The sequence below is a fragment of the Letharia columbiana genome (genome assembly GCF_014066305.1).
Source record: "Letharia columbiana isolate WasteWater2 chromosome Unknown Sc0000102_s0, whole genome shotgun sequence".
Taxonomy (NCBI): domain Eukaryota; kingdom Fungi; phylum Ascomycota; class Lecanoromycetes; order Lecanorales; family Parmeliaceae; genus Letharia; species Letharia columbiana.
Genome location: NW_023501144.1, coordinates 1 through 25,617, shown reverse-complemented (window position 1 = coordinate 25,617; position 25,617 = coordinate 1). Strand labels below are relative to the sequence as shown.

The window sequence follows — 25,617 nt, the reverse complement described above, 5'->3', positions numbered from 1 at the left end:
CCTCCGTCCGATCCTTTGACCGGACGATGGACTCAGGGTGTCCGCTACGGAAGAGACTTGTGACTTCCCAATACCCGGTGCGAGTTGTAGATGCAGTCGGGGCTGTTTCTGGCTGTAGAAATGCTTTCCACCATCGTGTGCCACTGGATTTGCTCTGCCTGGCGTTGCTGGTCTCAAGGCACGAGTGTGGTAATATAGATTCTATTGAAAGCCCAAGCTCGGCATCTCGAGCAGATGAGTTGGTTGTGGCTATCTCTGTGCAGTGATCATGGTCCGATGGTGGAAGGTGGCTGTTGAATCGTTGATCCAGACTTGCTGTCTCCTCAGACTGTCTACCTCCTCGTATCTCAGTGGCTATACCTGTGAGCGTTGCACTCGGAATCTGCGGGAGCTCGTTGGTCTTATGGGTATCATATAGATCAGGATCAGGACGTCGATGCGCAAACCTTCTCCTCTTCTCGCTCGGCGAGTCCCTTTGTTGTCGTGGTATAGGAGTCCTTGCTGGACTCGGAACGAAGAGGGAGCGAAAGGCAGAAACGGAGCACATGAGAACTGCAATGCTGCACTCTTGTTGCTGCCAGAAAGCCAGCCAGACAATATCAACGCTACCGCTGCCTCTTTGTCTCATGCCTGCGACTCTCACTATGGTCACTACTACCATAACGCATGAAAGGCAGAGCGAGAATGCTAGACCGATCTTTTGTCGAACGCTGATACGGACTTTCCATAGTATGCTGACAGGCAGAGATAGGACAAGAAGATCGCTCATGATATCCATCACTGTCGTGATAGCAGTGTCCCGTATGGTTCTGTGATCTGCAGAGGGTCCTGCACATGCTAGTCAACGACAAAACAGCGTCAGTTAATCATCCAACAAGTCGGTTTTACAGTCTCTGCTCACAAAGAAGGCCTCCAATAGTGAAGTACGGGCAAGTCAGCCAAGAAGCGGCTACGCTGACTAAACCAGCAATTATGGTAAGTGCGGTAACAAACCACCACCATACGTTTAAGCTCCGTAATCGAGAGATTAGCCTGCGAAAGAAGAACAGAAAGGCCATTTTGACAGAGAAAATAACGAGCCACCATAGGTTTGTTGCAGCGTTCTCTTCTTTCGATATACTTGGTATTTCTCCAAGCAGCCGGAATACTATATCACCTTCGAAGCCATGAAGGACCAACTGAATCAAAGCGTACTGGGCTGTCAGCGTGGCGTATGCCAAACCGGTGGCGGCGCAGAGGGACATAACCGCAAAGAGCAGGATGAAGTCTTCGACATGGACTTTCTTATGAATGCGGATACAAATATAGCTTCGGATGATGAATGCAATTATGGCAAGACCGAACAAGGCTCCTGTGACCCCCTAACACGAGGTCAATCGGACGACAACACATTAGACGGGGCGGAGGGTTCTCCATCTTACCTTGTTTACATCGATGGGCACCTGCGAGGCATTTCCCGCTTGAGACATTATGAGATTCGTACAACGAGTGTACTAGAGGGTTGGTTACCAGTGAAATGACTTGTGAAAATCAGACCTATCGTTTCATAAAATAAGGGGGTATGAAACCCATATTATAGCCTCGCCAGGGAAATAATCCAGAAATCTACCAGGCGAAGATGGGCTGAGCCTCGACATATCGCAGAAATAGAAATCAAAGTAAACGGAGCTTAACATGCAAGGCATTGCAGAAGGATCCACAATTGATCTCCGCGCACTGCGAACACGTTGCTGAGTAGCAGCGCTTATTATCAATTGTATCTTCAGCTGCTGTGAAGCATCATACCATTTACTGTACTGCAGCTGGGCGCCCGTCGATCAACAGCTGCGCCATTTATGCCCGCACGAGGCACGGCCAATGAAACCCCTGCTTACGTAAGATCTTAACCGCTTTATGCAAGCACGACCCAAGCAGGCTGTGTTTCAGGATACTTTCGGCACACTTAATTGCTTCATGGTCAGGCTGAATTTTGTGGAAAGGCCAGTTGAAGTCTTTTCCTCAAGCTGCCCAGGAACCCTAAAGGCTTTACGAGTAAGCATGAGTAGATCGAATAATGAATGATGCAAGGATCCGATTACCTGCCGATAACACAATGTTTCATTATTGAGATTCACGTGGATCTTTGACATCGCTTCTTTCCACTTTGTCACGCATAATTTTGGTTCAGATGCTACAAGTGAAGCCCAGTGACAGGTGACTTATTACATCAAATGCAAGTCTTGCACAAAAAGATCACCCAGACATAATCTACGAGCGCTTGGTTCTCACATCAAGTCGGCAGCAGAAGCAACTTTCAGCAAAGATCCATATCTGGAATAGTCGCCTCTGCGTTGTGATAAACACCAGTCCTTATCAGCTTCCTTCGAGAGTTACATGGAAGCCGTGCCCTCACCCTGTCAACAATGGAAAGTGGCTACAATCTCCCCTTGCTGCTCATTTTGGCAGCAGCAGCCGCTGCTGCGTGGTATGCACTTGATGATTTCTGGGCTCCGAGGCTGTCTCCAAAAGAGCCTCCCTTGCTTCCTCACCCCATACCCTACATTGGTCATATTCTTGGACTTCTACGACATGGAACTAGATACTATGAGATGACGAGGTCGGTTGCTCTGTTGCTTTCACTAGCGGAACAAATTTACGCTGAGTACTCATTCAACGCAGTGCAAAGTGCAAACTTCCTATATACACTCTGAACATGCTGAGTGGCAAAGTCTATATTGTCACCTCTCCTGACCTGGTCAACGCCGTTAACCGTAATTCCAAAAAGATAGCGTTCAACCCGTTTGTCGCTATGCTCGGAAAACGCATCACGGGCCATGATGAAGGCACAAGTCAAATAGTCCAGCACAATCTAAACGGCGAGCATGGCCCGGGCTATGTTATCGATGTTCATGATCGTATAGTAGCTTCCTTGGCACCGGGCAAGGATTTGCAACAGACGACAAAGGCTATGCTATCCCAGCTTTCAGCCTACTTCGAGGCACTCACACCAAATGCAGAAATCAATCTGTTTGAGTGGACGCGATATACGGTCACTATGTGCAGTACTAGAGCGCTCTATGGGACCGAGAATCCATTCAATAAAAATACAAAATTCGTGGACGCATTTTGGTGAGTATTGACAAAACACATGCTCACATGCTAGAGAGATTATATACCAACGTGTCTTTTAGGGATTTCGATCACGCTCTCAACCTGCTCATAGCCGATGTGTTACCCGAATTATTTGCGCCAAAGGGGTATCGTGCCCGCATGGAGCTTGGTACTGCTTTTCAAGAATATTTCGAGAACTATATTCCCGCAAAAAGTGCTGCAATGATACAGGGTCGTTACTCTGAAAACAGTCGCTATGGCATAACGCTTCCCAATCAAGGACGCCTTGAAGTAGGCACGCTGATTGGAGTACTTGCCAACACTATCCCCTCGATATTTTACACACTTGTGCATATCTATTCAGATCCAGGGTTGGTCTCAGACATCCGCGACGAGCTGGAAACTTCAGGATTTGTGGGTACGCCAGAGGATATAAGTCAGCATTCCGGTCTTCTCGCCATGCCAGAAACTTGTCCCCTCCTGTACTCGACCTGGCAAGAGGTCCTTCGCGTTCATGCATTAGGCGCTGGTGCCCGATACATCCTCGAGGACATCATGTTAGACGATACTTTCCTCCTCCGCAAAGGCATGGTGGTCCAAATGCCGATGGCAGTAATGCACAGTGACGTCGCGGCCTGGGGCGAACACGTCGAAGAATTCCGGCCAAGGAGGTTTCTCAAGCAGAATTCTACGATCAAAGGAGGATTCAAGCCAAACTTTACGGCCTACCGACCCTTCGGCGGAGGCGCCTCGATGTGTCCAGGGCGGCACTTTGTGACCTTGGAGACCATGGCGTTGGCGGCGTGTATGCTATCGAGGTTTGATCTTATTCCGGTAGATGGACAATGGAACGTCCCCCGCCAGAAGCAGGAGAGTCTGGCCACCAATGTGTTTCCCCCTGAGAAAGATATCAGGGTTAAGATTGCAACAAGAAAGGGTGTTGGAGCGTCAAAGTGATAGCTTCAATCGAACACGCAGGGACGGGTGGTCTCGTTGGCTTCTTTCGTCATATACTATCCGGCGGTCCAATAACCAGACACAAAGATTTCTCATGAGTCGGTAGCTGTAATATGAGCACTCGGTATTAGGATCATAGCTTTCATGATCGATCCATCATCTCTTCTCCCTATTGGTGCATCAATTACCGGCGCGAGGCCGAGGCACGAATCTTGGCGCGACTTGCTGACAAGAATAAAAGGCATAAATCTACGCCCAGCTCAATCATCGCTCCTCCGGGACACCGGATCAGTGGCCACGGCCAATCCTTTGTATTTCCGCGAGCACGGATCTCACCGCATGATCTCCCCACCAGCATCCGATGCAGCCCCAAATCTGCGCATGCCAATATGCAGGGTGCCGCGCTGAAAAGGTTCGCAATATTTCCCAGCTAGGTACCTAGGACGTGTTGTGTCGTATTTCCTTGATCCTCGGGACCTGAACGCTGTCCATCTCAAGAAAACCTGCATCCACCATTTAGCGTATGCATGTATCCTACACCATTTGGCCTTGCGATTTACTGATAATGCTCCCGCATCCCACGTCTGTTATGTATGAAATCAACTCTGAGATGAAGTAGGTACGTTTTTTCAACGTCGCCGGACAAGCTGGCGTTGACTGGTTCTGTTATCACTGAAAGGAAGTTTGAGAGTTGTCAAAAATCTTATTCTACGCTTGATAACTTATTTTTCTAAATGTTTTATAGACTATTATGAAAGGATCAATTATTGAAAGATTCGGATTTATCGTATTCTAGACCGTGCATTATCGGGCAACAGGCGTTTCCGAGTGGCTAGCGAAATTATGTATCTGAAACGTCGTCAGACTTTTACGGATTCATTGAATATGTTCTGTTTTTGTGTTGTTTTTTGTCTCTCTTTTAGCATGTAAATTCAGAGGACATTATTACCAGTGTGACTAACAGCGAGATACCCAGGAGTAGTCGCAATGCTGAGCCTTTGCAGGATTCGTGCATACGCTAAATGTCATGGACGAACCCCACTCCCCACACCACAAATCATCACGACACCGACAATAACACTTACACTCTGGAGAGCCGGGCCCAAGGCGCCAAACCCGAGCTGAGCGACTGAGTGAAAGTGACTGGGCAATGAAGGAGGGGTAGATCTGGAAGGATCCTGTTCCTGGATGCTGAATCATGAGGACAGTTTGAGGCTTCTGGGATGAATACTTTAGCACTTTTTGATCATTTCAGCAGCCAAGCCGGCTCGAAAGAAGGAATTGTGGCGTTTCGATCAGATCCTAGAATATCACCACTGTACTTGACCGGACATGTCCGAAAGGCCGAGTGGGGAAAGACTACCTTATACAACTCTGGCCGTTAGGTCTAGAGCGCGTTTCTCCGCGTAGGACACACACACAACCCCCCCCCCACCTTCCTCCTCACCTTTCAAAGAAATGGAGTTCAGTTCTCATATATACCTTCCCTCTGCAACTTCAGACTATGTGAAAAGGCCGCGTTGATCGATTCCTTAAATCTGCATGGGATGAACAGTCAGCAACTGACCATCGGTTCAACATTACCATCCCTTATTACCCAAGCATAAAACGGTGAACCATAAACATGCGTCTCATCTCACCCTCTTTGCTGGCTTCGCTCGCCCTCGCTGCTCCCTATGTCAGCGGTCAGGCCTGTTCCAAGCATCAATGTAGGTCTTTTCAAAGTCATCATCTCTCTTTTGACACCGAACCTTGACTTGTTCCGGGAGCATCTGCCTCCCGTGTAACCCCCACATACCTGCAAACTTCTCAACGCGTCCTCAGACGGCAATGCTGACCTCGAAACCTCCCTCGTACAGCATGGAACATTTCCGAACTCGCGATATTCACCGCCGCCCCGGGCGGCGAATCCAGCGACTTGATCGACTTCGCCGTGGTGGATCCGTTGGTCGACTACCATGTGAACCCGTCGGAAAGCTGGAATTACTTCTGTCAGCGACAACTGCCGGCTGGGAACGCGGGATCCCTCGCCGATCCTGTCGATTACTACACCTGCATCGGTTCGCCGACGCAGTTCAAATGGGACGGCGTGAGACTGTCTTTGAAGGAGGTTGTCGAGTGTGGAGGGTGAGTCGCTGGATCGACTTGAACAGGCTGCATCGTGATTTCGTTCATTTGCTGACTGTGGTGAAAGTAACAATGTGACTGCAACGGGTACCAGCAAGCCCGTGTTCGCTACGGATTGCTATGCGACGGATGCCAATGGGGCTGATGGGGAGTGGTGTCTGGCTACCTACGATTTCAACATCACTATTACGTTTACTTGAGGTTGGGGAAGAGGGGAGAGTAGGTTGACATGATGTGGTGATCCATGGTGGCAAGAAAGGTGTGTCACAGCTTTCATGAGGCGTGATGAGCGATTGATAGACGGACATACAAACACAGCGTCAGGCTCTGATGGATTGAATTGACGCCGTCGTCTGTCCTGCAAAACGAGTCGATCCTTGACGTGCAGCCTTCACTCAATCGCTCCGTAATACATATGGCCAACATCTCTCGACAGCTGGAAACGCTTTTCTCAATCACCATGTTCATGTATATCTGCCCAATGAGCAGACAAATGTCATGAAAGTCCTTGTCTCCGAGCAAACTTTGGCCGATCGGCTTCGAGCCAAGCAAGGTGCGGATTTCTAACGATTAAGATTCAATGTACTCAGATGAATCTTCATCCCCAGCCTTCACAAAGATCACAGCTTCCTGTGGCTTTCCCGCTTCACCGTCTAGACGATTCTTAACAGATGGATTTCTTGATCTTCCTTCTCCTCTCCAGCTCCGCCTTGAGCTTCTTCATCTTTGCCTCATTCCCATCCGATTCTGAATCCTTATCTTCGTCTTCATACAGCCTTTCTGCTTTCCTACGACTGCGTCTGTTACGCCTTCTTCTCGTCAAATGAGCTGAACCACCGCTATGTTCCCGCGGGGTTTCGTTCTTGCATGGTGGATACGTGGGTGTCGAAATGTGCGCTCGTCTGGGCAAGACTTTGAGTTGCTCTAACGAGAGACACAACTGTTCATTACTTTTGCTTCCATTCTCTTGATAGTCCCACTTAGCCAATGCGATCGCGGTTTCAAGCGCATTTCCCATCTGTCGCCTATGACAGCGTCTGTTCGTCCGTACTTTTCGCCCACAGGATCCGGGCAAATTTCTTGATCTCGTCTTCTTTAACTTCAATTTTGAGGTCGCTCTCTGCGATACGTCTCATATTCATCTCTCACATCTCGAGTGTTGACTTTTTGTCCACACCTTGGGTAGTAGAGCTTGCCATTGGACCCGAGAAGACAATATTTCGTCAAAGTCCGTCACAACACTGCTAGAGCCCGTAGGAACACTGCGATCTTCGATCAACTTGACCAGAGACGGCTGGAGCGGGGGTCATACCTGAAATTATACCGTTCCGTTGCAAGTTCGCCTCCCTTTTTCTCTTTCGGCGAGAAATCGGTCAGCTCCGTCTGAGAGAGTTGAGAACGGAGACTCACTTATAGGCCACGTCGAAGTATCCGTTCGACCGTTCTTCAACTTGACCTCGCGTCGTATCAATATCACCGCAGGTAATGGGGAAGACTGGCCTTCTTCTTTGTGCTGCAGCGCGCTCGGCTGTGGAAGTCTTCCCAAGTCTCAGGACGCCATGCGACAGTATGATCAGATCTCTACCTTTCCCTAGGATCACATCTGTTGAGAACTCCTGATTCATCTTTGTCACTTCGGTAGTCGTCGTTCCGGGACCCTTTTTTTTGATGCTGAATCAAGCCCTGCATAGCCTTTTCATGTTCTTCCGGCAGGACGAGGCGATTGAGGCCTTAGTTCGAGTGGCAATTGATGTCGTCCACGTTGCTAATATCGAAGGCATGCCCTTCGCGATCGAGCAAAGAGAACCCGTAGACCGGCTCGAGGGGGTGTCTAAATCATTGATACTCGTGGATCGACGATCTGAAGCGGGAAAGGCGGTCAAATATATGAGTATTACAAATGACAATGGGGCTGACCAAAACCCTTCGGAGATCTCTGATCGCTAATGTAAATTCAATGATTGTATCGCCGTGGACCTAGATGGTCAGTGTCAGCTATGACTTCAGGCAAGCCTCGAGCGTTTTGGCACTTTTTATTCTCTACACTACCATCCCCTTGGGAATGGAATAATCTTCAATCATATATTAGAGCCAAATGGTACAGTATTGGCTGGAGAAGATGGTGGCAGCATTGACGAATAGTTCGATGAGCCAGCGCAAGGTGGTCTCGCGTACCCGTCTTGGCCTAAAGAGATGGTTATGCCACAGTCGAGAGCTACCTTATCAGCTTTCCTGTCTTCGCGCTTTTGACATCTTCTAACCAAGCAGCAGCTGTCAATCAGATCAAGGCTCTCCGTTTCTTGGACTCTGACAGTACGCGTGAGGGGAAGTGGCCAGATAATTAACGTTTCCAGGATACGATGCATTACAAGCAGGCTATCCTCTGGGGCTTGGTCCATACATGGTCACATACAAAAACGCCACCGAGATCCGGATCTATGGAAGATAGACCAAAACAGTGAGCGACCTATGAGATAAATTGATGGAGCATGGCGAACAGGCTTCAGCATTCACATGGTCCGCGACTACTTTGAAGGCTTTGATACAGACCTCCTTTGTCCAATGGTGTCCACTCCACAAAAGCCCTTCCCGACCGAGGAGATATGAGTAGCAGATTAAGCGGTAAACCCTTAGCCCAATCCTCGGAACTCAAGCGGACCGTTTTCTTCCCCGGCTATCTCTGTCAAAATTCCCTAGAACACGAACGACATTGATATCGAGTTCCTTCGGAAAAGAGGTGCTGTTGACTCAACACCTGCGTTCTACCGCCTTCTTGTCCTTCCAATTTTGCACCAAGCCCGGCAAGGCGAGACGGGCACCGTCCACCTCGGACTCTTTCGAATATTGATTGTGGGGTGTTTCACACCCTTATTTATATCTCTTTCTTCGACAAGCTCTGCATTCCAAGTCTGTTGCTGGTAGATGACGACCATTCGAGATGGCGTGCGCCCATCCCATCGTCCGCCTACATATCCCATCGTATATTATGACTTGTATTATGACACTGCACGCAAGGCTTCCCTCTAGCATAGACAGAGACCGCTTTCTCGTGAAACCCAGCAAAGATGTCTTGACCTTGACGTTATCACCATTTGGTTCCTCTTCGTCATCCGCCTCCGCCTCCGCCTCTTTGTTACAGCACTGACCTTACTCGCTATTACGCCCCTGGCCTAGATGATGGCGCAGTCGTTTCGTCTTTCGCGGTTACGGGAGCTGTGGGCAAGACTTCCCCATGTAATGGCTATCGAACCGCTTCTATACTCATTTCTGCTCTACTCCGAGGCCCTCGAAAAGGGCCCCGCCTCTTTCTGTAATGGAAAAGGTTTTTTTTTTTGGTATTTTTGTATATATAGAGGGTGGTTGATATATAGACAGCTACTCTTCTAATTTGGGGGCGTAGATCTTCTCCGCGCAAGGTGGCGAGAAATGATGCCAAGACGGCCGGAACTACTTTGATCCCCCCTACTAGCGTGTCCATCCCGAGCACAAGGAAAGGTATACTCATTTCTGCTCTACTCCGAGGTTGTCTGTAATAGTGAGAAGGGTATCATTTGGAAATTGGAAAGATTTATGATCAGGATTGATGATTATGTGAGACTTGCAGAGGTGACATAACGCAACGTTAGAGTTGAGGTTGGTACGGCAACCCAAAAATCGGCATTGCGGGGTTGGCCCCCAGTTATCCCCTTCCTTGAGTCCGGGTGGACCACGCTAGCAGGGGCCAGATGTAGGGATTACTTTAAGGTCGGCAGGGGGTTTTACTAATCATACCTGGAGAGTCTTAGCAAAATTTAGGGGGGGAATTTTTTTTTTTCTATTTAATAATTTTTTTTTATAAATTTTTATTTTTAAAAAATTTTTTTTTTTTTTTAAAATTTTTATATTTTTTTTAAAAAAAAAAAAATTTTTTTTTTTTTTATATTTTTAAAAAAATATTTTTTTTTTTTACAACTAAAAATATAAATTTTTTTTTATTTTTTTTATTAAATTTTTATTTTTTACCTCCTCCCCTCACCCCCCCCCCCCCCCCCACCCCCTCCCCCCACATCCCATCACCCCCACCACCCCCCCAAGACCTCGAGAATATCACCCCCGCGAGAAATCTGGCTAAATCGCTTGAATCTAAAGTCAGAAATTAAAAAGCGTGGATGTAATTTACAGTAGCCAGATCCCGAAAACGAGGCTTGGCACTCGTATTTACGGAAATAATTATAGAAGACTCGTTTTCACGGAGACTCCCGGGAGGGATTCTAAGTCACGATATTATAATGTTAAAATATATCTGATATAAGAAGATTCTTTAAGAGAATTTCAGGGTAGATACGTTGAATTTTGTAAAAAATCCTTGTTTGTAAATAATACTTATAATATTCTTGTTATATAATTAGTCTACATGGACCATTACGAAAAACCACCTGCCGACCTTAATGTATCATTTGTCCAATCACCGTTTACCGAAGAAACATCTTAATAAGCAAGATGAAATCGGTTAGAAGCAGTGATGTGACCAATAATAATCCCTACATCTGGCCCCTGCTAGCGTGGTCCACCCGGACTCAAGGAAGGGGATAGGGCGTGGCTTCCTTGCAGGCATTTGCAGCTAGCTACATATAGCATAGCGGCTTGGCCTGGTGGGACATATATCCTGCAGCAGCCTTCCTGCTTCATAGATAATCAACACCTCCTACCCACCGGAACTACTCTTCTTCAAATCTGGTGACCGAGCTGAGGAGTCATAGTGGCCTTGGAGTGTGTTCTTGTTCTTTAGTTTGTTAGGCCTGTCGTGCCTGTTTTCGTGCCTGGTTTCGAGCCTGTTTCTTTTTTCAATAATTCGTTTTATTCCTGAAGCCTATGGCAAGCATGGCCTACAAGTCGACTGGTCCTCAATTCACTCGCAGTGATTGCTTCTTCGGCAATGGAGTATCCGCTACTCAATGGCTAAAACACTTTCACACCATAATATCCGGCTACGAGTATACGTTAAAGTAGTACCTCGAATGGCTTAATATACTTCTTATGGACGACGCTGGTAACTGGGCCGACACGAATCCTAACGCTATCCGTCTTCTTAACGAGTTAGCTCCGTCTCAGCAGACTATCATCAGCTTTACAAGCTTGTTCTGTACACGATTTGAGTCCCTTATCGAGTTCCACAGCGGAGTACGAGACCAGCCACCACAGCTACCGGAGCAGCCTGTCATACCAGTGCAGCCTACTCCACAGCTACCAAAGCCTACTCTGCAGCTATCAAAGCAGCCAATGCCAGTCATACCACAGTCAGCTCCATCAGTACCAGAGCAGCCTACTCCAGAGCTACCAAAGCCTACTCTGCAGCTATCAAAGCAGCCAATGCCAGTCTTACCAGAGCAGCCTGTCGTACCAGAGAAGCCTGTCATACCAGAGCAGCCTACCGTACCACAGCTGTCAGAGCTACCACAGCAGCCTACTCCACAAGTACCAGAGCAGCCAGTCCTACCAGAGCAGCCTACCCTACAGCTACCAGAGCAGCCCGTCATACCACAGTCAGCTCCGTTAGTATTACGGCAGCCTATCACATCAGTCCTACCACAGCAGCTACCTCAGCCCGATTTCACGTTTACACTCACACACCTCACTCAGCAGTCCGATACTACCTTACACTACTGGTTCTGGCCTATCATGGGGGTTGGTTAGGTTGCTATGCTACGAAAGCAGTCCTACTAGTGCTTGCAGAAGGCTTCAGTACATTGCTTCAGGTCGCGGGGGCTCCGTCTTGTTTGTGTGGGAGTAGTTATAGGGCGTGGCTTCCTTGCAGGCTTTTGCAGCTAGCCACATGTAGTATAGCGGCTTGGCCTGGTGGGACAAATATCCTGCAGCAGCCTTCCTGCTTCATAGATAATCAACACCTCCTACCCACCAGAACTCCTCTTCTTCAAATCTCCCCCTGGTCCAAATGGGTTGCCGTGGTACGGTTGGTGAGGCGGAAAGCAAAGAGAAGGCGGCTCGGGCGGGTAAAGCCGGGTTCTGATTTCATCCGACGTGCAAGGCCGCCGAGGGATGATGAAATTGGGGGAGGGGGCCCCCGGGCTTGGGGTAAAGGTAGGCTTATTAGGAGTGGGACTCCGGTCAGACTAGCAGCCTTTTACTCTTTTCGACACCTTAAAGCTCTTTTGCGATTGAATTAGTGGATACTATACAACTGTCTCTCAGCCCAGATGAATCACATATCTTTAGACTTCGACTTTGTTTCCAATATATCTTCATTTTTATCGAATAATTTAGAGTGACATTATGATTCGAAAGGATGGCTTGAAAGGAATGTTGAAGTACAATTCTAGCGAAGAAGATAGAAGCGGAGAACTTGCAAGAGTCAGGGAGGGCTTTTCTCATGTATTTGGGTAGACGCTGGGGATTTGCAAGAGTGAAGAAGGCCTCGTTACATGGGCGTTCTTTTCATGTAAGATATCCGAGCGCGTACACAGCTCACCCGGGCACCACCTGAACTCACACTAGCTCACACAACAATTAACCCGGATTTTCGTTATGATCACTTCTAATAGGTGAAGCTGCGTGTATAAAGCTAAGCACCTTATGTTACGCACTGTGAACTGTTACGGTATGAGTGTCTCTCCCCAGAATTGGACATGCTGGTGTTTGAGCCGTCGCCATGCTAATTTCTTGTAGCCTCTTCGGCTCTCAGAGGCGACACAGAATCTCTCAGAGTGGTGCGCCAGATACTTGGGGAAGAATAGTGGGTGAGCCGATGATTCATGATCGCCGTGGGGGAAGAGTGGCTTGTGTCTTGTCTCAAGGTCATATAAGCGCAACGAAACAATCTCCAGATGTCGAGTCTGCACCACAAACACACCTTTTGGTAAGCGGAAGGTGAGCCACGTATTCCTATCCACTGCGGACCGGCGGTGAAGCTATTTTCAATTCCACATACATCATGTGGCTATTCTGTCCCACTTGCCGGCAGCTGCGGCTGGGCTGATTTCACTTACTTCTTTGTATCCGTTCAAGTATCCAAGTCCCTCGCTGGTCATTAGTGCTCTGCTCGTTCTCTCACATTTTCGGCCTTGACATGCATAATTGGAGTCGACGTCCTTACAGTCCTCCATGTTAAAAGATCTTGGCGTATCTCTGTACTACACACCTAGCCATGCGCATCTCTCAGACTTCAAATTACATCTTCGCAGCTTTAGCGCTTTATGGAATTGTCATAGCTGAGCCAGTCCCCATTGATCTGGGCGTTGAAAGTGGGAATCTTATTGAGCGACAGTCTGGCGACGACGCTGGTGATTCTGTTGGCAACGCAGCTGGTATAGGGGGTCAGGCGTCGCAGACACAAAATACCACTGCGACCGATGGCAGTACTGGAGGCACAGGTAATGGAACCACAGCAAATTCGCCAGGATTTATTAGCCAACCCGGCGACCTGGATGACGACCAAGTTGTTTGCACGAACCTTACAACTGGCCGAGCAAATAAGTGTTGGAATGAATTGAAACTTACTCAATGGGTCATAAATTGGGCGAACGACAACAAATGCTACGAGTCTGAAGGCTTTTCAACTTGTTTCTTGCGGCTCAACGGCCTTTGGGGTATTGACTGCTCCCAAATCGCGCCCAACGCTTGCGTTCCTCCCCAGAATCCAAACCTTGCTACTCAGCCAGAAGTCTTCTACGTTGCTTACAACATATACGGTACGCATTAAATCAAGAGGCTTATAACAATATTGCTAACATGATTTTCTTTAGCAATCAATCAATTCTTCTATTCTTGGTGGACGGCAGTAGGGAATTCTGGAGGCATCGCTGCTGACAACATTGGAACGATCGCACAAATCATTGATATTCCCAACAACCAAGGAGTGATCCTTCAGGACATACTGCTTGCGGTTCAGAGCGTTTTTGCGCTCATTCCAGGTCCATTGGGAATTTACGCAGCACACAGCGCTTTCAGCTACACTTGGCAGGCCGCTGCTCAAGTGATATCCAACGCGCTGAACACCCTACCCAACATCGGACGATTTCTCTTTCCGATCGACACTTCGGACTCGAAAATCATTCAACTCGCTGACCTCAGCGCCAACTTTGCACAGACTGTCCTCGTGCCGGTACAAAGCAACCTGAATCAGACTTTAGTCTCGGTCATGTCCAACGAAGCTGAATTCCTTGCTTTCGCGTCTCAAGGCAACTTCACCGCTTTGCCACCTTCCTTACCAGATCAATCGAATTATCTCTATTTCGCATTCAACACCTACCTCATTTCCCAGGCGCTCAACGGTAACAATATTTATGGGGTGATCGCGCGGGGAACAAACCCGCAGGCGATGGACACAAACGGTACGAAGTTGAATTACGATATTGACTGCCAAGAATACAATGAGCAGAACGTTTGCGATGCTTGGTGGTATAGCGGCAACTACGAGTCAGCATTTACTCTGAACGACTTCAGCCACATGAATCGAAACTACGGTCAGCAGATCACTAACCTTTTTGCCAATCTCACTACAGGTGAGCTGCTTTTCGAGGGGGCCCAGGCCTGCAATTCCGAGGGCAACTTCGGCCAGCCCATCAATATTACTGTCAATGCAGCCGGTGTCAACACGGCGTGCATTTCTCAACTGCGCATACTGACCTGGGACATGAGTTGCACTCTGCCAAAGAGAGGGCAAATAAACAAAAAGTGCGAATTCCTCGAGACAACATCACAGGACATGTTCCTATTTCAAAATGCGCACGCAGTCACAGACGAAAGCATTCTCAGCGTACCGGCTGGGTATCTGGGCCCTCTGATCACTCAAACGAAGCAGAAGCTTTGGCGTGGCTGATCGATTGTGGAGTGTGGTTTGACTCGTGGCATTGCAACAAAAGTCTTCGCTCCATGCACTGCGCGGGCGTTATCGTATAAATCTTTCAAATGCATAGCGACACAGTTGGTAATAGGAAGCGCGGGTAGGGAGAGCGCTCCATATTATTCTCTAGCATAGCGTCCGGCAAATCCTGGTCTGGCTGGCTGTTGGACAGGCGGTCTTCCCGGGTACTCGTTTCGAATAGATCAATATGTATTCATACTTTAAATACATTAGAATGTAGCATATCTCTATACAGAACTACTCCTTGAGAGTTCATTCAGCAAAGTGTGCTCCGTATGGCCATGATCTGCACCGAGCCAAGTGGGGGGAACGCGCCCTTGGCAATCTGCGGGCTGACGGGGCCCAAGCCGCCCAAGAAGGCTCGAATTACCTGACGAGTAAATGAACCACCTGTCATATATGCCACTTCCACGACCTCAAGGCATGGAGCGTATCGCTTCCTTGTATCCTCCCTGTCGGGCGGTCACCTGATTCTTTCGCCGCCATGTTTATGCCACGCAGAAGGATCACCTCACTTGTCCTAGCCTCGATCCTCGTCCTCGGAGTATGGTACGTCTACTCTCTACAAGACGTCACTTCAAACGCAACAAAGGCGAAGACTAGGCAAGGGTACAGAACAAAGGGAAAATCCTCAACGTCAAGCTCGACCAGCTATGGCTACAATGATGTTCCTTCCAATAATTCAATAGATGAGAGACCTTTTCCCCAAGGGGCCGCAAACCCGGACTCTCCAGAAGCGGTGGGACCCCCTCCAAGATTCACAAAAGGCCAGCACACTTTCGGCACACGCAAGTTCCTCGAGCAGAATCCGGTCAATGACTACAAATACTTTTCGAAAGGGTTGCCCTACAAGCTTGCACAGGTCCAGCATGATTTTGACGCTGAAACAGACGAGGCGAAGGCTACACGGTTGCGGAGACTGAGTGCTGTCAAGTCGAGCTTCGAGCACTCATGGGCGGGATACAAGGCACATGCGTGGATGAAAGACGAGCTGACCCCCTTGGACGGCGGGAGCGTGCAGGCTTTTGGAGGGTGGGCTGCTACATTAGTGGATACATTGGATACGCTCTGGATTATGGGCATGAAAGAGGAGTTTGATGAGGCTGTCGATGCTGCTAAGGACATTGATTTCAATTCAACGACTGACAGCATGCTCAATATTTTCGAGACAACGATCAGGTACCTTGGGGGCTTTCTTGGCGCTTATGACCTGACTGGTGGCACATATCCTATTCTCCTACAAAAAGCGACGGAGGTGGGAGATCTACTGTATTGCGCCTTCGATACGCCGAATCGTATGCCAGTCACACGATGGAAATGGAAAGAGGCGCTTGAGGGAGCTCAACAAACGGCGGGCACCGCGACGCTCATTGCTGAGATCGGCTCCCTCACCCTGGAGTTTACACGGCTTTCCCAATTGACGGGTAACTTGAAGTATTACGATGCAGTAAAGAGGATCTTGAACGAATTCGAGAAATGGCAAAGCTACACCTCTTTACCAGGCTTATGGCCAACTCTTATGAACGCGAAGGCTCTAACTTTTCAGGACAACAGTTACACGCTTGGTAGCATGGCGGACTCGTGGTACGAATACCTACCAAAGCAGCACATGCTGATCGGTGGCCGAGACGATGAGGACCAGCTCAAAAAAATGTATGATCTCGCCATGACCACAGCTATCAACAACATATTCTTTCAACCTATGGTACCGGACAATAAGGACATTCTAATGTCGGGAGCTGTAGTAGTGGACAGCATCACTGGAACCAGACTCAGCGCACAAGGCCAGCATTTGGGATGCTACATCGGTGGTATGGTAGGCATTGGTGCGAAGATCTTCGACAAGCCGGAGCAGATGAACACGGCAAGGAAACTCGTCGATGGCTGCATATGGACATATGACAACATGCCTTCGGGGATCATGCCCGAACAATTCTTCATGGTGCCATGCGAGATGAACTCTGATTGCCAGTGGGATGAAAAGAAATGGGAGGCAACGGTTCTAGAAAGAGCCAAGGGCAAGCAAGAGGGGGCGAAGAAATCAGAACCGATGCACAACTTCTGAATTACACCATTCACGAAGAAAAGACCCCCAGGGGCTTCACGGAAATCTGGGACGCACGATACCTGCTCCGGCCCGAAGCCATCGAGTCTGTCTTCGTCCTCTATCGCCTTACTGGCGATGCCGACCTTCTAGACTCGGCATGGCGCATGTTCTCGAACATCGAGAGGAATACGCGGACGGAGTTTGGGAATGCAATGATATCGGATGTAAGGATTGATAAGTCGGCGAAGCAGAATAAGATGGAGAGCTTTTGGATGGCGGAGACGCTGAAGTATTTCTATTTGATTTTTAGCGAGCCGAGTGTTGTTAGTCTGGATGAGTATGTGCTGTAAGTGACCTAAACCTGCTGCGTGACATTTGCAATGTGGCAGGGCTGCCGCTGATTCGATGCTTAGGAATACTGAAGCTCACCCCTTCAGACGACCCAAGCCCGGCGTAGATGACGGTCCGCGCTATGGCTGACGGCCCTTCTTCACGACTTTACGATAAGACTGCTTAGCTTCATATGGTATACACTGGCAGGAACCCACATGTGACTTCGAACCTCGGGCGATCGAATCTGCCGGATGAAGCCCTGCCTGGTCTGCGAAATCCCAACAGCCTTGCATACTCTGATTATGCTTGCTCGGTCGAGGCACAAATTGAGCAGGAACTGCGCCTCGTCTGTGCCGACTGCAGAGGTCAAAGAACGTGCAACTTCTTGGGCTGACGGTGGATGGAATGCACGTTTGGAAGGAATGCCAAACTCAGTGGTAAGATTTGGTTCTATTGTCAACCGCAGCATAGCCGCTGTTTCTGCTCGTGTTGATCGCTGGCTGTTATTTTGGCTCGGGGTTGATCCCACTCTTCAGGCGTCCATGGGTGTCATGATAGCTCTGGGTCGAGCTTTGGAGGCGTTATATACCCCTTTTGGATAATGACAGTATGCCTTCCTGGATTTTCTAAAGACTCAATCTGCACTTTATCCATCAAGCAATTTGCGACGTTTCATGAGCAAATTTCCTTTGTCTCGGTCTTGTTCGGAGGATTTTACTGTCTTGAAGCATTCATTGCCTTTATGGAGACATGCAAGACGAACCCGACACCTCCCTTATCTTGCTTTGTCCCATGAGACAAAAAGGTTCTAGAAACAGCGTCTACCCCCATCTCTCTAAACCTCGTGCTTCAATGCCCTTTCCTTTTCTAATCTCTGCGTATTCACCATCAAAACCTCACCACTCCCTCCAACCGCCCATCGATTCACATTTACTACCCCTTTATATTTTCCTCAACAAACCAACTCCAACCATGCCCCTCTCCCTCTCGGACCTCAACGCCGACACCCCACCCTTCCTCACGACCGCCTTCCACAAATCCTCCCTCTCCCACTTCCTCGCCAGCGGCCGCATCCTCGCCCTCTTCCTCCGCGACCTTGCCCTCGGCCCCTCAACCCCCGAAGACACCATCAACGCCCTCTTCGCCGAAGGCAACTACGCGGCCGACTTCAAAGTCCGGATCTGCGGCTCCACCTTCCCAGCCGTCAACAATTGGTTGACGTTTCTTCCTTCGGCGGAGGCGTGTGTGGAGGTTCCATGGGTTTTCACCGTGCTTGGGGCGCTGGTGTGGGTCGTAGGAGTGCTGTGTTTGTTCGGCTTGGTGTTGCGTTCGGTGTGGTTGTTGGCGAGGGCGGTTTGGCTCGTGGTTGGTTTCTTGCTGGATTGTTTGGTTGAACTGGCGGGTTGGGCTGTGGGTGTTCTTGGGCGATGGCTGGGAATGGGGGAAGAGGGGCCGAGGGAGGTGCCGGTTGTGGTCGTTGTGGATACGGAGAGGAGGCAGTGATGGGTTGAAGGTATGGCGTCGGTGCGGCTGGGACGGCCGTTGCTATATTGTTGGGTAGTATGTCGGGCTGTGTGGCAGTATCAGATCAATGTATGGCTTCTTCAGTTACTCCGTCTCTGCTTCATCGATTTGGCGAAGAGCTTTACGATTCACCGAATAGATAACATGTTAGAGGAGAGGGCAATATGTTTCTCGAGCAAAGCACGCATTGCAGCCCCTAAACCTGTCTTAGGAGTGATAGCGTGTATCTATGTACCCTAGACCAGGAACCATGTGTACGGCATCGCAACGAAGGGTCGCGACTCTCATTTCGTGACACCAAGACGAGGGTACAAACAAAGTTCAAGCATTACCAGTTTTTGGAGTACATTTCTTCCCTCTTCAACTTCCAATGTGAGGTTATGGGACATTTCGACATCGGACTGCGCTGTGCTAAGTCATTGCGCCCTGCGGACATCTTGGATATGTGGTATTGGCCAAAGGCTACTCATAATCTGCTTGTATGTTCTTGGCAAACAATGCGACAATGCTAGAGAACACATACACGCGCTCATTGATCGATGCCCAACCGCTTATGCAATCACTGATCATCAAACTATGACAATCCCTTCGCAACCTCATATTCCTCAACTAGCCATCGTCTCACCTTCACTGTCACTCAGACTATCCCTCCTACCCCTTCCCCTCCTAAAACCCCCCGCCTGCAGCTCTCCCCGAATCACTTCCCAGACCAGGAATAGGATGGAAGTACGCCTTCGTACCCCTACTGTCCTCTGTCATCCCAGCATCGCTATTGGTCGCACTGTATCTGCTCTCAAAATCCAATGGCTCCATGTAGAAACTGCCCGGCATACTTCCTTTAGATCGATGATGTTTGGTTGGAGAGCTCTGTCTCGAGCGCGTCGGCGTGCTATCCGTGCTCGGCGCATGAGCATTCGGCCTTAGTGGACGGTGAGAGTCGGTACTATTGTTGGAGCCTGGCGTCTGGTTATAGAAGTTTGGTTTTTTCTTCGGCGACGGGGTAGTGGGAGTAGGCTCCGCATTCTTCGTAGGCTTGGTCCATTTCGAATCCTTCTTCTTGGGCGTATTGATTGGGATGTGCTGTGCTTGCGAGATATCATCCGAATACGTGGTGTCAGAGTACGCAAAGTCTTGGTTGAAGATACCGTCGGATTCACGATTGAGTCCTCCGACACGAGCAGGCTTCTCTTGCCGGTATGCCCGCATGTCGGTGTCTTCATTATTCTTGTTTCCCCTTGGCAACTTGTTTTTCCTTCCCCCCTGAGCTCCTGTCTTGAAGAACTTTTCATCCATGTCTTGACCTCCACCCGCTACCACGCTCCCTCCGCCCAACCTCGTGGTTCTTGTCGCTCCACTCAGTGTTGTGCCGTTCGGGCCCTTACGCCGCAGTACCGTAGACTTGTAGTCATCCCAATCACCTTTGCGAAATTTGATGCCACCATTCTTTGCCCAGAAGAAGAACCATATTCCGCCGAGGACGAGAAAGACGCCGATGAGAGCGAAGAGGGCAAAGAAGCCGCGATTGTCGATATGGTGAGGATCAACGGAGCCGGAACCGGGTTGGTATGCTGTGCTTGCTCGCTTTGCGATGTCTCGTGTAGCAAAGTATGAACCTGCTTGGAGGGGGAGAGCGTGTCGGAGCGTGTAATGAGAGGTGAGGATTTCGAGGTCGAGGCGTGAGGAGAGGAGAAGAGGATGGAAAAATAGGAAGCGATTGGAGCCATGGTTGGTAGGGAGTAATGAAATCAACTTTTGAAGTGCTTTCGATCGCTGGAGATGAATCCGCTAGAGGCTGTCTGCCATTAGACGATTGTAAATATTGAATCAGTCCAATGCACGGTGTTGGTGAAGAGACAATCGGTCTGCGAATGGCAATATGGTAGGACTTTTTGGTTATGCAGGCCTTCTCAAGTTTCATGAGCCAGCCCGTAAAGACTGAAAGATCAAGTGGTACAAGCTTGGAGGTTGTCGCAATGTGGCTAGGAGGATGATCTATTTACTTTTCGGTCGCCCCACGCAACAGCTTTAATGCCAAGGCTGCAGTCTTTTGGAATAAAAAGCACCGCAACACCATTGTAACTCCGTACCAGCGCCATTATTAGGAATCGAACCTAATAACCTAAATACCCCCACAACACTTTTGCCCTACAAGCTGTATTAATAACAACTGGGTTCTCTCTCCCACACGCCGACTCTTTTGTCCCCGAAGAACGCATACCACTGAGCCGATAACCCCTTCCAAAACTCGAATATGGGACGGTATCCAACGAGCTTATGAACTAAATCCGAAAGAAAGGCGAAATATACCACCGGGAAGTAGAATAAACACCGCTGCCATTTGTCCCTCACCTACCTACGAGCACATAAGACACAAGAATTTCAAGTAGATGGTCAATAGCTTCAGAAATGGCGTCACTCCTTCGCTGCGAATTCAACGTCTTGCCTACACTTTCAGCCACTCGCCCACAGGGCATTCTCATCAAAATCTTTTCCCTACACTGGCAACATGATTTATTCCTAGCTAACTTTGCACTTATCCCTCCACGACTTCACATGTCCATACTTACGATAGCTCGTCAAATGGTCTATTATTAAGCACACAGGGCCATACAGCTACGTATGTGTCTACTCGTCAATACGTTGGATATACTATTATTCATGAGAGCATGAGCTCTCCTTGTTGAGTAGCAACTGTCAATTTAAACAAGGTGATCGTAGCTTGACAACATGTGTATTATCACCAAGATAGCTTATAATTAGACAGCCTTTTGATACCCAATGAACTTCTCGCCAATCATGGTAGCAACTGGTATGAATCTACAGAACTTCTACACAATATATCTCAGCCAACATCTTCCATACAAAGCCTCCCTTGCAGTTTCTCCCATACAAAATCTCCTACCAATTTTTTTCCGCACAATTTCTCCTACCAAACATCTTTCCTACAATTTTCCACGCAATCTCTCCCACCAGGAATCTCGCGTACAAATCTCCCACCAAGTTCTCCCATTCATTAGATCAGTGCGGAGACCGCAGACAATGCAAACGGTGTTGATAGAGTAGGTGGACATATCTAAATGACCTTGTATGTTACTCCGGTCATACCTTGCCGCCGCCATCATCGCTTCATTCAGGCTTGCAAGTTCTGCGTTCAGAGACAACAAATACGAGGAGACTTCGAGCAAGAGCTCTATACACCATTTGCACTCGCCCACTCTACACTCTACAATCCACATCTTCCGAATATGACCCTCCGCGATGGTCCTCCCCTCCCACTCACCGCCACATCGATCCGGGCGCTCCAAAACCCAGCGATCTAAAGCCGGATTCCCCTCAACATCTCTCTCAGAATCCCGTAATTGGCGTAACCATTCCCACGGCGCCAACACGTCAAATCCGAGGTCCGCAGCCCGCGAGGCAGGCAGAGAGTGGCGCGTTAGGAGAAAGTGTGCGGATTGGAAAGGCCGAGCATGGAGGTCGAGGAGGTATCATCCGTCACCTTTGTGGCTCGTTTTGGCAGCGAGACCCGCAATAACCATCACGCTCACCGCGACTGTATCAATGCGCAGCTATGCACATTGCTCGTCCAGCGGGGGCAGCGCATGGATCGTGAGCGCCGACCGCACCATCAACGGAATAGCGTCGTTAACGCTTCAGGCCGCATGTGCGCTATTGCGTATGATCTGGCCGACTTGGAGTCCATCACGCACTAGATGATTTCTCAGCGATGAGTTCAGAACGGTCATAGTCGGTGTTTGCGGCATAGGTTAGGAACGGGTTGTGCGCTTCGGGCACGGGGGAGGTGGCGAGGCTGACGGCGGAGATAGAGGAGCTGAAGATGAAGTGCGCGGGAGTGGGATAGGAGGTGGAGCTGAAAGAGGTGTTGGGAAGTGCTGAGTGAGGGGATAAAGGTGGCCAAAATAATGCCAGCCTTTAATGACAAGATGCGAAGACATAGTTTAGCTATGACAGTACCGTCCATTGACCTACTCCTCACTATTGATATCTTCCTATACACAATAAGAATGAGTTACGGTCATCTCCAGCTCCAAAGGAGAATACACAAGAAATATACCAATGATATATCTTACATCCGGATGTGTGAAGCGCCGATGTCGGCCCCAATCAGGAAAGAAGGAGTCAGAAGAAGATGCAACCCATGTAAGCTACAGTCTCAAAGTCGGTGTTTCGAACAATGATTGACTCTATCTATCCACCAAGCAATTGTGTCGATAACAGCAACGAGCTGAAGGTATTGAACATCACAAAAGCCTTTTTTGGGGTCCATAGATCCCGGCACCGCGGCCCAAACTTGGTCAGAGGTCTCGCGACTAATTCTGTCGATCCAGGTAGGCAGAAGCCTCTTGCCGTAGAATATCGGGTCTGGGCTGCATTCGTAGCATATTTGGCTACGGATCCAATGGGCATAAAAGTAAAAGACCCAAATCCAGAATAGTCACTTGAGAGCTTGGGAGACAGGAACAGGCTTCCATTGATGCTACGGAATATGTGACAAGAGTCCAAGTGAGCGACATCAGGATTCCTAAAACTGGGACCACCGGACAGCTTAGGAATGTAACCCTGTGTGCGGCTGATTGTTTGGTACGGAGTACTGTAAGACGGAGTTTATGTAGAGATCCGACCGGTTCTGTCGTCAGCAGCGGCACCAGCGGGGTTGGGTAATCGTCCGTGTTGTATATCGCACGCCGAGCGGACGTAGAGAGGACCGCATGTAACAATTAGCGGTGGAGTCGTGCCAGTGGACCACATGGATATGTTGTACCATCAATTGCCCTTTCACTTTGCTATACTATTCAAAGGCTGAGAAGATGAAATGCCGCACAAGAAAAGCATTGACGTTCTCACGTAATTGTGCCAGCTTTTGGCAATGATGTACTCGTGCGTTCGAGAAGTGAGCTACTTGATAGAGCGAGGACACCAACAGATCTTTTTACTTAGTGCGATGTCGCTTGATCTATTGGTGTCCTCGCTCTAATCAGACAACGTAGAGATAGTCTGCCAATTCAATCGCTCCTTATCGCTCTTAGCTTGTCCAGTGAAAGACATGACCAATGAGAGAACCAATTCTCCATAATCCAATATTCAACGGGTTCTCCGCCGGGTATATCGTACATCAATCGAGACTCTCGACAAACCCATATGATTTTCCTTGAAATCGAGGCGATTTGAATAGTAAGATCTTACTTTCCGGGCTGCTGAAACCCGATAGACTCGTGATTCCTACCTCGGCCGCACGTTTACAGATTCGCTCGGATGGGGGGGCCAAAATTGAGCAAGAGGAAGGAGGAAGGAGGAAGGAGGAAGGAGGATGGAGGATGGAGGAAGGAGGAAGGAGGAAGGAGGATGATGAATGACATTGCTCTAGATCTTCAGTCTGTTCTGTCATGATGAGAATGAAGCTAATGAAGCCAACAGCGAGTCTAGTACAAAGGATGTCAAAGATGAAAGGGTAAGGTACTTTAGAAGGTGCCCGCCTCCGCCGGAGCTAGGCCTGTCACTCCGCGGTCCGTCCCAAGATACAGTAACATACCTAGGTATGTTACTGTAGTGTACTGTACTATCCAATGCTATTAACGATAAACTTACCTTATATAAAGAGCTTTAATAGGGTAAGCCTAAGGTAATGGCTCTACCTCAAAACTCACCGCCTGCAATACCCAACATTCAACGGCCTTCTTCCCTCTTCCCTCTTCTCACTCTTCCCCTTCTTCCCTACGCTTCTACACCCTACAATTCCTATTGGCTTATCCCCATATCTCCTGCTAAAAAACAAATCCGTATTCCTCACATCTGACATGGATACTTGCCACACGGCTACCCTCCGCGATCAGAAGAGTGCGCCTTCATATTCTTCTGGCTCTAGGAGCATTTCCTGCCCCTCCCCGTTCATAGCACTGGTAGCACCGATAGTCTCACTTTGAGCACGACCTTGACCCCAGCCCATTTGGAAAGAACTCTATTCCTAAAACTCATACGAGAACACCATTATGGGAGATAGTCAAATCGTGGAAGCCGAAGCTGGGCTTGGGCCGAACCAGGACCCCGTCGATGGTACGCTTCGTGATGATTTGGAGAGGCCGGTACTGCCTGAGAAATCAGAGTCGAGTTCAACCCCACCAATATCCAATCTGGCAAGTGTTGACGTCCGGGCACTCAAGAAACCAAAGAACATACATAGGCTAATGCACACGCAAAGGTCACCTGGGACGGTCCGGATGACCCTGCCAATCCCAAAATTGGACATACCGGCGCAAATGGACAGTCACCGTCGTCGTATCCGCCTACACTCTCATCTCGTCAATCTCGACTTCTATTGTAGCGCCTGCATTGAGCAGTATCGGTCCCGCATTACATATTCAGAGCGCATTCATCTCTTCGCTTTGTCTTTCGGTCTTCATTCTTGCATACGCCTTCGGTCCGTTCTCATTGGTCCACTATCTGAGGTCTACGGTCGAGTTTTGGTGCTACAGCTGGCTAATTTGTTCTATTTGATCTTCAACACTGCCTGTGGGTTTGCACACAACACTACTCAGATGGTGGTCTTCCACTTCCTCGCAGGACTCGGTGGAAGGTAAAGTTTTCGAATCAGGTGCCCTAACAAGCAAGCTATCAAATTCTTTGGCTGACGACCAAGCAGCGCATAACTTTACAATAGGAA

General features: G+C 48.9%; 12 protein-coding genes across 12 annotated transcripts; 9 read left to right on the top strand and 3 right to left on the bottom strand.

Annotated features, from left to right (window-relative positions):
• Positions 1-972: 972 nt before the first annotated feature.
• Positions 973-1,520, top strand: HO173_012871 (uncharacterized protein; the record flags this gene model as incomplete). Its single annotated transcript, XM_037314705.1, has 2 exons — positions 973-975; positions 1,137-1,520. 2 exons carry the CDS (start codon positions 973-975, stop codon positions 1,518-1,520), a joined length of 387 nt encoding a protein of 128 aa, XP_037158412.1.
• An 882-nt stretch (positions 1,521-2,402) lies between these two features.
• On the top strand, positions 2,403-4,047 carry HO173_012870 (uncharacterized protein; the record flags this gene model as incomplete). The annotated part of the gene is made up of 3 exons (XM_037314704.1): positions 2,403-2,596; positions 2,659-3,108; positions 3,171-4,047. The coding sequence occupies 3 exons, from the start codon at positions 2,403-2,405 to the stop codon at positions 4,045-4,047; spliced, it is 1,521 nt and encodes a 506-aa protein (XP_037158411.1).
• A 1,624-nt stretch (positions 4,048-5,671) lies between these two features.
• HO173_012869 (uncharacterized protein) lies at positions 5,672-6,374 on the top strand (the record flags this gene model as incomplete). Its single annotated transcript, XM_037314703.1, has 3 exons — positions 5,672-5,756; positions 5,907-6,174; positions 6,242-6,374. 3 exons carry the CDS (start codon positions 5,672-5,674, stop codon positions 6,372-6,374), a joined length of 486 nt encoding a protein of 161 aa, XP_037158410.1.
• A 1,033-nt stretch (positions 6,375-7,407) lies between these two features.
• Positions 7,408-7,799, bottom strand: HO173_012868 (uncharacterized protein; the record flags this gene model as incomplete). Its single annotated transcript, XM_037314702.1, has 3 exons — positions 7,408-7,436; positions 7,487-7,521; positions 7,585-7,799. The coding sequence occupies 3 exons, from the start codon at positions 7,797-7,799 to the stop codon at positions 7,408-7,410; spliced, it is 279 nt and encodes a 92-aa protein (XP_037158409.1).
• Positions 7,800-11,190: 3,391 nt separating this feature from the next.
• On the top strand, positions 11,191-11,847 carry HO173_012867 (uncharacterized protein; the record flags this gene model as incomplete). Its single annotated transcript, XM_037314701.1, has 1 exon — positions 11,191-11,847. The coding sequence occupies one exon, from the start codon at positions 11,191-11,193 to the stop codon at positions 11,845-11,847; it is 657 nt and encodes a 218-aa protein (XP_037158408.1).
• Positions 11,848-13,315: 1,468 nt separating this feature from the next.
• Positions 13,316-14,989, top strand: HO173_012866 (uncharacterized protein; the record flags this gene model as incomplete). Its single annotated transcript, XM_037314700.1, has 2 exons — positions 13,316-13,859; positions 13,914-14,989. The coding sequence occupies 2 exons, from the start codon at positions 13,316-13,318 to the stop codon at positions 14,987-14,989; spliced, it is 1,620 nt and encodes a 539-aa protein (XP_037158407.1).
• A 529-nt stretch (positions 14,990-15,518) lies between these two features.
• HO173_012865 (uncharacterized protein) lies at positions 15,519-17,099 on the top strand (the record flags this gene model as incomplete). The annotated part of the gene is made up of 1 exon (XM_037314699.1): positions 15,519-17,099. One exon carries the CDS (start codon positions 15,519-15,521, stop codon positions 17,097-17,099), a length of 1,581 nt encoding a protein of 526 aa, XP_037158406.1.
• A 146-nt stretch (positions 17,100-17,245) lies between these two features.
• Positions 17,246-17,561, top strand: HO173_012864 (uncharacterized protein; the record flags this gene model as incomplete). Its single annotated transcript, XM_037314698.1, has 2 exons — positions 17,246-17,427; positions 17,495-17,561. 2 exons carry the CDS (start codon positions 17,246-17,248, stop codon positions 17,559-17,561), a joined length of 249 nt encoding a protein of 82 aa, XP_037158405.1.
• Positions 17,562-17,571: 10 nt separating this feature from the next.
• HO173_012863 (uncharacterized protein) lies at positions 17,572-17,883 on the bottom strand (the record flags this gene model as incomplete). The annotated part of the gene is made up of 1 exon (XM_037314697.1): positions 17,572-17,883. One exon carries the CDS (start codon positions 17,881-17,883, stop codon positions 17,572-17,574), a length of 312 nt encoding a protein of 103 aa, XP_037158404.1.
• A 503-nt stretch (positions 17,884-18,386) lies between these two features.
• On the top strand, positions 18,387-18,917 carry HO173_012862 (uncharacterized protein; the record flags this gene model as incomplete). The annotated part of the gene is made up of 1 exon (XM_037314696.1): positions 18,387-18,917. The coding sequence occupies one exon, from the start codon at positions 18,387-18,389 to the stop codon at positions 18,915-18,917; it is 531 nt and encodes a 176-aa protein (XP_037158403.1).
• Positions 18,918-19,604: 687 nt separating this feature from the next.
• HO173_012861 (uncharacterized protein) lies at positions 19,605-21,034 on the bottom strand (the record flags this gene model as incomplete). The annotated part of the gene is made up of 2 exons (XM_037314695.1): positions 19,605-20,723; positions 20,939-21,034. The coding sequence occupies 2 exons, from the start codon at positions 21,032-21,034 to the stop codon at positions 19,605-19,607; spliced, it is 1,215 nt and encodes a 404-aa protein (XP_037158402.1).
• A 3,912-nt stretch (positions 21,035-24,946) lies between these two features.
• On the top strand, positions 24,947-25,534 carry HO173_012860 (uncharacterized protein; the record flags this gene model as incomplete). Its single annotated transcript, XM_037314694.1, has 1 exon — positions 24,947-25,534. The coding sequence occupies one exon, from the start codon at positions 24,947-24,949 to the stop codon at positions 25,532-25,534; it is 588 nt and encodes a 195-aa protein (XP_037158401.1).
• Positions 25,535-25,617: the final 83 nt, after the last annotated feature.